The following is a 12,834-nucleotide window of genomic DNA, read 5'->3' as shown; positions in this document are numbered from 1 at the left end:
ATGGGTGAGGGAGGGGTGTGTGCTGGAGTCAGAACTGCGTTGCTACGCCACTGTTTGATCAGAGGGAATTTAATCTGAGCAGTGAAAAGCACCATCGTCATTTCTAGTCTCTTCTCAACTGTTTCATTGGACCTCAGGAACTGAAGTACAGATCGAGGCAGGAAGACACGGGGGGCCTTGATTCGGTTCATTGTACAAACACATCAGTCGTCTGCAGAAAGACCGACATCATGACGCAGGGCAAGGTATGGACTTGTTTCAATCATAACCCATCTGACTTCAACCCATCTTTCCTTCGACAGCTAACAATTCTAAATACTTAAAATACAGGACTAATCGTTACATTGCATCTGGGCCAGAATGTTATGTAATAACCATTGGATATGTCTAATGCTCCATCCATCCTGCCACTGTATCCTGGGCCACTTTGTGGTGATGCAATGGCTTTTAAGTTGTGAATACCTCTAATCTAAGGCCACAAAAATATCTGTGGCCTTAGATTCCAGACTGATTCAATAGCTATTGTATATAGTGGACTGCTATCCATTTTGTAATAGCATTCTTTTGTCTATGAGGATGTGGCATCTTTCTAGGTTTTGATAAGCCTTTGTGTAGAGAGATTTTTGTTTTGTTTTCCCTTTTCGATCCAGTTTTACTGGATTTTATAAATGACTGAAATGCGTCACAGGGATTGTTTTTGCCATGTTGTATCACCATGACAACCAAATTCATCTGGTACAATCCAATATTGGGAGCAGTTATTTCATCAGCCAAGCTCATATTAAGAAGTTTGCTTGTTCTTACTGTACTGGACATCTTCAAGCAGCTGGGTCCAGCCTCGCGGCTTCATTTGAGCTAATCATACGTGACGTCAAACTTATCAACATTCTGTTACCAAACATCTGCAAACATTATGTTATTATCTATTTAAGGCATATTCCTTTCCTTCCTCTTAAGGTTGAGTGACTAGGTTATTTAAAAGTCTGAATGGTTCTTATATGAATGGAAATTATAAATATTATTCATTTGTGGATATCAAAATATCAATGATACTACCTTTGTGCTGTTATGTAAATTGGTTCAGATTAAGGCTATCTCCTCTTTGATTGAATATCTCTAGAAATATGTAATGCTGTTTAGTGTTTACAGACTAAAGATATTTTGAATATATCTAAATGTTTCTTCTTTTTTTTTGTCATCAGCTTTCACTTGCAAACAAGTCCACAGATGGCTCCGCAGGTGAGGCCGCTGTGGCCCCTGCTCCTCCCAGCTATGAGGAAGCCATTGCTGGTATGAATGTTCCTTATTGTGCATTATATGTCATGATGTTATTACAGTTTCTCAATACACTAAACTTACTATGAAAGCCTTAAAGCATGTCATGTTTGTACATTATGCATGTATGTGAAACATTGTTACATGTAAGTAAAATCTCATAATTATACTATATAGAGTCCATTGTTTAAAATACTGTTCACTCTCTCCATAGGCAGCAGCAGTCCCTGCTACAGTGATTCTGAGATGCTCACTGAGTACAACTGGGATGACAAAAACATCAGGAGGATCTTCATCCGCAAGGTCACAAATCACTGTTTGTAAATCAGGCTTCAACATGGAAATAATAACACCTCTGTCTCTGTCAGACTTTATATTGTCAATGAACATTCACTGACTATTCACACGCTGGCCATTTTGCTCTTACATTAAATTCAATTACATTTTATTATAGTGCGGAATCACGACAAGTTGTCTCAAGACACTTAAGAGCAGAGACAGACAATGTCCCCCCGCCATAAGCAAGCATTCTTTTTTTACAAGAATGGCAAGGAAAAACTCCCTTTTAATGGGAAGAAACCTCAGGCAGAGCCAGACTTTAGGGTGGGTGGCCATCTGCCTTGACCGCATTTGGGAGAAAGAGAGAGGAGAGACACAGACTATAGTATAATATAATAGCAGTCCACAGTCTGCTATTATCCATGGAACCCCTCTTTCCATGGATAATCATACAGTATACTCCACCCCTGACAAGAGCAAAATGGCTGCAATGAGAATATGGTCAAATGAGGAACTGAATTCAGCTCCATGTACAACCATTTGTTCATGGTTAGTTGTCTTCCTTTAGGTGTATGCCATTTTGATGATCCAGCTTTTTGTCACTTTTGCTATTGTGGCTCTCTTCACATTTTGGTGAGTGTTAGTGTAAGATGTTGCGTTTCTTTTATAATAATATTCCATCATCTTATTCCGTCTATCAATATTACCTAAGAAACTATTTGGCTATAACAAATACCCCTGGGTTGTGCATTTATACCTTTATGCCTCTGTTGTTTTTAGTGAACCTGTCAGGGACTACATTCAGGCCAATCCTGGATGGTATTGGGCTTCATAGTAAGACACGCACGCACGCACGCACGCACGCACGCACACACACACACACACACACACACACACACACACACACACACACACACACACACACACACACACACACACACACACACTTTCACATGTATCAAATTAGGATGATATTTACACAAGTACTGTATACCTGTATAATATGTACTGTATAGAAAATGTATCTATACAGTACAGTGTTGGTTGGCGTCATATCTGATGTTTATTTTTCGTTTAACACAGTGCTGTGTTCTTTGTCACATACCTGACCATCTCTTGCTGCTCTGCTCCTAGGTAAGTTGTAAGGTTGACCACTGGTGGCATCATTTTGGGCATGTCGGTATAGGCGAAAACTATTAATAAACACATCAAAAAATCAAATGTCTCATCATTCCCATTGACTCATCATCATTCTTAATTCCTACAGGAGAGTATTTCCATGGAATCTGATTCTGCTTGCCATTTTTGTAAGTGCAACATATATTTCCCCCCATAAATAAACCTTTGTATCAATACAGAAAAAATACTTATTTGATAGCACAGCACAGCACAGCACAGCACAGCACAGCACAGCATAGCATAGTATTTTTACTACAGTAGGTTGGGTCCATTCTTACTTTACTGAATCTGATTTCTATGAATCTGAACTATGTTGTTCTAGATAATAATGTCCGCTATGCCTCATTGATATACTGTAAGTGGGTTACCTGCATTTTCACCTGGTTCTCTTGTCCTGTTGCAGACCCTGTCCCTGTCCTACATGACAGGAATGTTGTCCAGGTAAACTTGTGGGTCTGCTGTTTATGGTTATTGTTATCCCTGCCAGGAGGACAGAACACCTAAAACTTCCTGAATTGTCTTTGTAAACAGCTTCTACAACACCAAGTCAGTGGTGATGTGCCTGGGCATCACGGCATTGGTCTGTTTGGCTGTCACCATCTTCAGTTTCCAAACTAAGGTGTGAATACAAATATATGTTTTGCTATATAATGTATCTATACATTTTTATAATAATAATAATAATAGCTCATTTATAGTGCCTTTCATGAACCCAAGGACACTTTACATCGCAAATGATGAACAACCAACAAACACATCCAAACAGATATTTGCCATAAGCCTGTGTGTTGGTTAAAATAATATTGAACCAATGAAAAGTAGTAAAAAGCACTTCCGTCAAAACCTCCTAACTCCACTTGAGCTCATTTTCCCAAAAATGTACATTTTGGAGTTAGGAGGTTTCGACCCGACAGCAGAAAGATATTAGTTGTACCCTTTACAAGCTCACAACACGGCGAGCTTGTTACAAAATATGAATAGGGTTTAAGTCGTTAATAAGGAAAATATTATAGGAATTGATTTAAAGCTTTTGAAAATTATGTTTAAGTGGACCCTAATGAATAATTTGTTATTTTGTTCTAATTGTCTTTTTGTTTTACAAATATAGTTTTCTTATGATTTAAAGTCTACTCTTTTCCTCTTATTCAATTAATGTTGGTAATTAATTACGACTATATTATTCTCTCTGGTACTTTATTTGATTAATTTTACATGTATGTGATATAATCACTTAGAGCATTCAGTGATGAGTTCCATGCTTTGTGTCCTACCCAGATTGATGTGACATCATGCCACGGCGTGTTGTTTGTCTTCTCCATGGTCTTGTTCATCTCCGGACTGGTGCTGGCCTTTGTCCTTCCCTTTAACTATGTAAGCAAGAACTTTCCATTCAAACATACAATTATCCCAATGTGTAATCATAATGTGGTGTTCAAACTAGTGGAATCATATTGTCTATAGATACAGTAGGCTGTGCAAGGCAAGTTAAAGCATATTTCAACAGCAAGGCCAATAAATAAAACGTAAGGGTCATGACATGAGCCCTATAGGCACATTTTCTTTGTTTGTCTGTTCAAGGTAAAACTACACAAGGGTTAAAACATGAATGAATAACTACTGTTTATGCTTGCACACTGGCACACCCATGGTCCTAAATCTAACACACACATTCGTAGTTATAGTAGCTGCAGCTGTGAGGTTGTAATCTGGTGTCGTTTTTTTTAACCTGATGAGGAAAATAAACCAAAAGATCTGCCTTGGGTTTCATGGTACTTTAAGTACTGTATTATTATGACTTTAAGACACAGCCAGAGAGTGCAAAAGAAACACATCATGATATGACCTTTGAGTTCATACAAATTACAAAGTAAAAAGAAAATCTATTTTAATCAAGTACTTTGCTCTGCATCAGGTACCTTGGTTGGATGCTGTCTATGCTGCCTTGGGGGCCATATTATTTACCATGGTAAGTGAACATATCATAGAGTTATGTTGCATATTGGCAATCAGAAACTAAAGAGAGATGTAATCTGTGTTTAATTTTCTGTTTTAGTTCTTGGCATTTGACACACAGCTCCTGATCGGGAACAAGCGCTACACCTTGAGTCCAGAAGAGTATATCTTTGCCACTCTCAATATCTACCTTGATATCATCTACATCTTCTCCTTCTTTCTCCAAATCTTTGGAACAAAAAGAGACTGATCCCTTCCACTTCCCGTCTTACTTGAATAGACTAGGGATGCACCAATATCAATATCTGACCAACACAATATAATCTCAAATGTCACGCCCAGCCCTGTGTTACAGAATCATTCTCTCATTCAAATGTTGTGTTCACTATGAGCAAAACAACAAAATAGGCACAAACGCAATAATTGCATTATTTTCAACTTTATGATTTGTTAAACTTTATCTTGGTTGAACAATATATATTTAACTTCTGATTTTTCAAATTAGTTAGAATGTTAGATGATGATGATAATTTGAATCTAACCTAAAAAATATATATACTGTATATCTTAAAAAGAAATCATCTACTCAAATTACATAACAGTTTTGTGCCCAGTAATGAGATGGTCATGTAATGTATGTATGTATGTATGTATGTATTGTGTATCCCTAGAAAAACCAAACATGCACATACTCAACATCTACAACAAAGCTGTTGTGTACAGTCTGTACACAACTCATCACTCTTCACTAGCATGCCATGGACCCAAACCTTATTGTGTGATCAGCTTGTTTATCTAGCATCATCGACTAGACATTGCTGTGCTCCCATAAGGTGTACAATGCCTGAGAATAGATATAACATAATTATGGTGACTTTCAATCGAAGCCTGGATGCATTTTATACTGTACTGTATATCTGTGACTAGCTAGGTGTCATAGATTCGTCTAACAGATGTCAATTTAACAGGTACTTATCCCTGATCTGCAATATATAATGCATGACTGTCTCTTAACTATGCCAATGTTCATTCTTCCTACAAATGCCACGTGGGATTGTAATTTTTATTACAGTGAATGGCAACACAAATGTCGCTCTAGAAACCATAAACTAAAAGGGATGCAGAAATCACTTAATGCTTAATTCCATTCTGTACTGACTTTGTCACAATATTGCACATTACAAGGACCTCCTTGGCTGTTTTAAACAAATGAAGTAGGTGAAGATGAGCTAGATAACCTCATGTTAGGCTGTGTTTTGATTGATTGATTGAAGACTTTATTAGAAGTTTGCATAGGAAAAGGTACAGTTTCATGACGGTACAGTTCACTGGTACAAGGTCTACTAAAAGGAGATCCATGAAAAGACTAAGCTTATTTCCACAGGAAACCATTTAAGTATCTCATATAACATTGAATGACAGACGAATAGAACACAGTACTATGCAGTAGATATGTAAAGAAAAGAATAAGTTATGAATAAGAGTCCAAAAAGATGCTGTATGTCATATGAGGTATTCTAAGGATCATCCATGCCTTCATTGATTTGTAACTTGTACACACAATTATGTGTATGATACAGTATGTGCAGTTCATTTTGTGTACATTTTAACTTTGAAACTTTGAACCGTGTCTGCTAATATCACTTGTTCAGTATTTGCTATTGATATTGAAAGTTTTGAATGAGAATTGGGCTGCTTTAATTAAATTGGTTGTTTGTGTAAACTGATGTTTATGGATAACTCATGATTAAATAAGATTTAGTGAAACAATATGATAGTCTACTGGCAGTGCCATGATGCAGGTGTTGACTAATTATATTTTGATTATAGGCTGTCATACAAGCCTACATTTGAAAAGTGTCTGGAAGGATATATTTCATGACAAATTAAATTTATTTTTCTATGAAAGCCCCTGAATGTTAAAATCCAGCAAGATGTTTATTTATTTAGTACATACTTATTATTATTACAGTTGGGAACTTGAAATGAATTTGTACCCTCTGATGTGGCCTTGGAGTGCAATATATGATGTGGATGCTTCAGATTGCATTGTGGTAGATGTAGCCAACATTACATTGTAGTCTTTGTGCTGAATTTATTTATTAAAGGATGAATGTGAATGAAAACCCCAGCTGTCTGTCTACCTCTACTGAATATGTATGTTTTACCATGGAATGGAATACTCATGCATTACTTTACTAACCTATGTCATACACTATTCATATACTGGATTAAACGTATTAAACAGGTCTACTTTCATTTGTCAACATTGGCCACATAATTTACATAAACCTCAACCATTTTCACAAAATAGTAATAGAAAATAAAATAAATAATGCCACATTGAAAACTATGGCACTTAAAGGAGGCATCCAGACCAAAACACATATAGGGTTAAATCTGCCTTTTTCATACCTGCTTTAGTCGATTTTTATCTGGTGTAAACCAGATCATTAAACAGATTACATTGTCCTGAGACATTCAGGCGACCTAGGCGACCTATTTGCTGATTGGCTGTCGCATGTCACATGGTAACCAACCTAGTTTCATGATTAGCCTTATTCACGGCCCGCCCACCTACTTCCGTTTCTCAGTTTTCCCCGGGTGCTGACTTCAATTTAGAAGGGGAAACTATACTGGACTTAAAGCCAACAAATCATTATTTCTAACAGTAAAGTAAATTATAGTGCTTTGTGCCGTTTAGTATCTTGTGTTCTTGATCATGCTAGCCGTATTGTATACTTTACTATTCGGAAATTGCATTAAATTTGCGATTTCTCTGCTAACTCCATAGGCTATGGTAGGATTTACCCCTTCAAAATGTGACTTCAGCACCCGTGGGATGCTTAGTGGGCGGGCCGTGAATTAGGCTAATTGGGAGCGGCCAGGTGCACGTTGCCTGCGGATACCACAAGATGACCACTAGAGAGAGCCATAGCCCATAGACTTTGCATGGTCCCATGTTAAATCAGAATAAAAACGAGGTTCAGGACATACAAGGATGGTACGATGACATGCTCTCCACCCATTTTATTTCAATGGCTGAAGGACAGAGCAGGACATACAAGGATGGTACGATGACATGCTCTCCACAGAATATCTGAAAGAACCAGGGAATTTGTGTCTGAACAGCCAATTGATAGGATTACAGCAGAACGATTCGAATTGGAATGGAATTGTGTTAAGTGGCCTTTAATAGCTTGCATTCGACGAATTTCAATCTGAAAGAACCAAAATGTGTTGGGACAATTAGAAGTAGCCTACACTAGTATATAGACATGCATCAAATACTCATCTTTTAAATAGCCTACATTTGTATCCCTTGCCCCTCTTACTGTTTGTTTAGACAATTTTTTATTTATTTATTTACATAGCGACTGCATAGTACTGCGTTCTATTAGTCATTCAATGATATATGAGATACTTTAATGGTTTCCTGTGGAAATAAGCTTAGTCTTTTCATGGATCTCCTTTTAGTGGACCTTGTACCAGTGAACGGTATCATCCTGAAACTGTACCCTTTCCTATGCAAACTTCTAATAAATAAAAATCAATGTCTTTTAAATAATACATTATTGACTGCACTTGTATTTTGAAGGCTGAGTGAATCTAAGCAAACAATGTATCTTTGTATCCCTTGCCCCTCTTACTGTTTGTTTAGACAATTTTTTATTTATTTATTTACATAGCGACTGCATAGTACTGCGTTCTATTAGTCATTCAATGATATATGAGATACTTTAATGGTTTCCTGTGGAAATAAGCTTAGTCTTTTCATGGATCTCCTTTTAGTGGACCTTGTACCTGTGAACGGTATCATCCTGAAACTGTACCCTTTCCTATGCAAACTTCTAATAAATAAAAATCAATGTCTTTTAAATAATACATTATTGACTGCACTTGTATTTTGAAGGCTGAGTGAATCTAAGCAAACAATGTATCGCACAGTTATTTGTAGGCTATATAAAATCCAAAACTTCAAACCTTCAGAATATGATTGTCTCCGACCTATCCGAGTAACTGCTGCATGTAAATGTATTCTTGTAGTCAGGCTTAACATTGTCATGATCGTCAAACTATCTAGTTTTAACGGGGCCAGGTGCACGTTGCCTGCGGATACCACAAGATGACCACTAGAGAGAGCCATAGCCCATAGACTTTGCATGGTCCCATGTTAAATCAGAATAAAAACAAGGTTCAGGACATACAAGGATGGTTGATGACATGCTCTCCACCCATTTTATTTCAATGGCTGAAGGACAGAGCAGTGATAGGATTACAGCAGAACGATTCGAATTGGAATGGAATTGTGTTAAGTGGCCTTTAATAGCTTGCATTCGACGAATTTCAATCTGAAAGAACCAAAATGTGTTGGGACAATTAGAAGTAGCCTACACTAGTATATAGACATGCATCAAATACTCATCTTTTAAATACATTTGTATCCCTTGCCCCTCTTACTGTTTGTTTAGACAATTTTTTATTTATTTATTTACATAGCGACTGCATAGTACTGCGTTCTATTAGTCATTCAATGATATATGAGATACTTTAATGGTTTCCTGTGGAAATAAGCTTAGTCTTTTCATGGATCTCCTTTTAGTGGACCTTGTACCAGTGAACGGTATCATCCTGAAACTGTACCCTTTCCTATGCAAACTTCTAATAAATAAAAATCAATGTCTTTTAAATAATACATTATTGACTGCACTTGTATTTTGAAGGCTGAGTGAATCTAAGCAAACAATGTATGGCACAGTTATTTGTAGGCTATATAAAATCCAAAACTTCAAACCTTCAGAATATGATTGTCTCCGACCTATCCGAGTAACTGCTGCATGTAAATTTATTCTTGTAGTCAGGCTCGTACAACGACGTAATCCGAAGTCTTGTAATTTTATATATTTAAATATGTATATGGTTATAAAGTAGCAGATTTAGCAGCTACAGTGGTATGGCCAGCAGAAAATCTCCATTTTGCCATCCCTAGACATATAGCCTACAGTAAGTTAGAATATTATGAAATATACATGAGAAAGAACACCAACACTAACTTCAACACACCAATACACCAGATTTTAAATTGACTGTGTGTCGATTCTTGTTTTCATAGATGCCCCTGTTGCTAGATTTCGTGGGCCTTCTCATAACTAACACAGTGGATTGTCATCCCGCTAGTGTGGTTATTTCTTTAGCTTCAAAGTTAGTGTTTTTTTTTATTGGATTGTGTTTACACAACGTCCTGAGACCAACCAAACCGCTGTTTTGACCTCACAGGCACCCTTACTTGTCAAACGGCTTCTGCTCTGCACCAGAGCAGAGAGAGGAGAGCCAGAAAGGGAGGGGAGGAGCAGAGGATCTTCTCGTCTGTTTGACAAGTAAGGGGGCCTGTGAGGTCAAAACAGCGGTTTGGTTGGTCTCAGGATGTTGTGTAAACACAATCCAATAAAAAAATACTAACTTTGAAGCTAAAGAAATAACCGCACTAGCCTGAGGACAATCCACCGTGTTAGTTATGAGAGGGCCCGCGAAATCTAGCAACAGGGGCAGCTATGAAAGAAATCGACTAAAGCAGGTATTAAGGGGTATGATAAAAGGCAAATTTAACCCTATATGTGTTTTGGTCTGGATGCCTCCTTTAATTTCTGCCTCAACAATGACATGCAGAGGATCAAGTGGTTTACTGAATATGGGTTTGATACCTGTGTGGCAAGAGCACTGGGCCCTACTGAGCGCTCACAGGGAGGTGGGCTGCAGCTTGGAGGAGGTGGTGGAGGTGGGCTGCAGCTTGGTGGAGGAGGTGGGCTGCAGGTTGGTGGAGGAGGTGGAGGTGGGCTACAGCTTGGTGGAGGAGGTGGGCTGCAGTTGGTGGAGGTGGAGGTTCTGCAGGAGTACTTGTGGTCACGCAACGCAATACTCCTGCATTAAGTTTACTGCCATGGCGCACTGATCCGCCTTTAGTCGGGGGATATCTTTAGAAATAGTGTCAAATCCTGGAATAAATTCCTTACCAAAAAAAAATCTTCACCAATGTGTTTGTAAAGGTGTCTAGTAACACATCTCACAAAGACTGAAATTCAGTTTCCCTAGGAAAATCTTTGACAGCTAGGGTAATTCTGGGTCTCATTCACTCACTATACTATAGGGGAAAAAACCACTCCCAAAAAATATGCTTTAAGTGGGATGTGAGGGGTCGTCTAACTATAGGTGTTTTGAATTATTCTGAATCCATTGCAAGCATTTGTTTTGCACCAAAAACATTCCTTGGGCTAGAAATGGACCCCCATACCACTGTGAAAAGTGATGACTCATCACTAAACAATCATTTTATGGGCTGTTTTTAGCCCAATGAATGTTTTTTTGTCAGCATTCTACAACTGGTCATATGAAACAAATGCTTGCAATGGATTCAGAATAATTAAAAACACCTAGTTAGACCCCTCACGTCCCACTTTTTTTTCCCCCCTATAGTATAGTGTATCTATAGTGAGTGAATGAGACCCAGAATTACCCTAGCTGTCAAAGATTTTCCTAGGGAAACTGAATTTCAGTCTTTGTGAGATGTTGCGGTAACCTGTGAAACCATATCTCACATATTTTTGTACTTTATATTGTACGTCATTTGTACCCTGAACTGCTGTTATTTGCATTTGGTACTAATCAAGTCTGTCTGTCTGTCTGCCTGTCTCCCACAACACTAAACTGAATTTCAGTCTTTGTGAGATGTGTTACTAGACACCTTTACAAACACATTGGTGAAGAAATGTTTCGGTAAGGAATTTATTCCAGGACTTTTTAAAATTAAGATATCCCCCGACTACTTGTCAAAGGTTAGGGTCAGGATTCGTGGCTGTCCCTGACAAAAATTGGTCGACAAAATAATAACTAAATTATCCTATGCCTAGAGATGTTTAGTTACTTATCAAAACTGATGTATGTTCGACTGAAATCATATAACAAAAATGTCTGCAAATTAATTGGTATTTCATGCCTATTTCAACATTACTAAAAGCTGCGTTTCTGGTGGTGTCATTTCTCTCTTGTAACATATTTACTCCCTCCTTGGTGTAGCCTGGAGCGTTTACGCATACGCGAGCGTCTTCACGGATAGTACGCGCGTATGCGCACATTTTTTGGTGTAGTCCGGCCGTTAGACTAATATCTATCTAATTAATGACTGCCCCACACTCATTTTTATTGATTAGTCATTGCACCTCGGCTTCTTGTAGTCATATGTGTAGGTTATTGTAGCTATCTATTCGCACACACACACACACACACACACACACACACACACACACACACACACACACACACACACACACCACTGGTCATGAGCGGGTTCTTTTACACTTCTCAGGGGAAGAGCCACGATTAACAAACCAACCGCCACTAAAAACAATGAAGAAAAATGAAAACGATAGGCCTATTCATAATTTTCTCATCACTTGGAGTTGGCTCCCTCCTACAAACAGTAAGAATATCCAAAACGTGTCTGTCAATCAAACTGCAAAGTAACTAAGGGCCGCCTACATTTACTAAGTAGGCTACTGTAGCCTACTCAAGTAAAAAAGTATGTGTAGGCCTACTTAATTAAGTTTACTTGAGTATTTCCAATTTCCAAAACTTTTACTTCTACATCTCGGATTCAAATATTGTAGCCTACTTTTACTCCACTATTTATTTGAAAACTTGAGTTAGTAATTACTTTGTAGATTTGGATTATTATTATTACAAAACATAAGCAGATCTACGATGTGATGCATTGTGAGCTTGTAGTCGTACATCTGCTATTTTCAAAAGATTTTTATACATTTGAAAACCTAAAATGGGACATTCTACATATAACATAGAGTAGGTCTACTTTCTACTTTTGGTACTTTAAATACATTTTTGATACCAATACTTTTGTACTTTTATTCAAGTACATTTTGAATTCAGGACTTTACACATACATTGATATTAACTAACAAACGTGAGTACTTTTCCCACCACTTGCCTACTAGTAACGCAACTAAGCGACTGACGAGAAGAAAAAAAAAACAGATCTACAAGCTATCGACCCGTCGTGAAGCGACTCGTTTTTCCCTTGTAGATCTGTCCTTTTTGAGAGGCACGCGACCGACCCACACACGGAATCACAACGTG

General features: G+C 37.9%; 1 protein-coding gene across 1 annotated transcript; it reads left to right on the top strand.

Moving 5' to 3' along the window:
- Positions 1-230: 230 nt before the first annotated feature.
- On the top strand, positions 231-4,936 carry LOC308291201 (protein lifeguard 2-like; the record flags this gene model as incomplete). The annotated part of the gene is made up of 12 exons (XM_080733160.1): positions 231-245; positions 1,203-1,290; positions 1,490-1,578; positions 2,123-2,187; positions 2,335-2,388; positions 2,638-2,688; positions 2,822-2,861; positions 3,137-3,174; positions 3,265-3,352; positions 4,009-4,104; positions 4,646-4,699; positions 4,787-4,936. 12 exons carry the CDS (start codon positions 231-233, stop codon positions 4,934-4,936), a joined length of 828 nt encoding a protein of 275 aa, XP_080589286.1.
- Positions 4,937-12,834: the final 7,898 nt, after the last annotated feature.

This window comes from Nannobrachium achirus, assembly GCF_963921795.1.
Source record: "Nannobrachium achirus genome assembly, chromosome: 9".
Classification (NCBI taxonomy): Eukaryota; Metazoa; Chordata; class Actinopteri; order Myctophiformes; family Myctophidae; genus Nannobrachium; species Nannobrachium achirus.
Note: the sequence above shows the minus strand (reverse complement) of the source record. Positions and strands in the feature narration are given on the sequence as shown.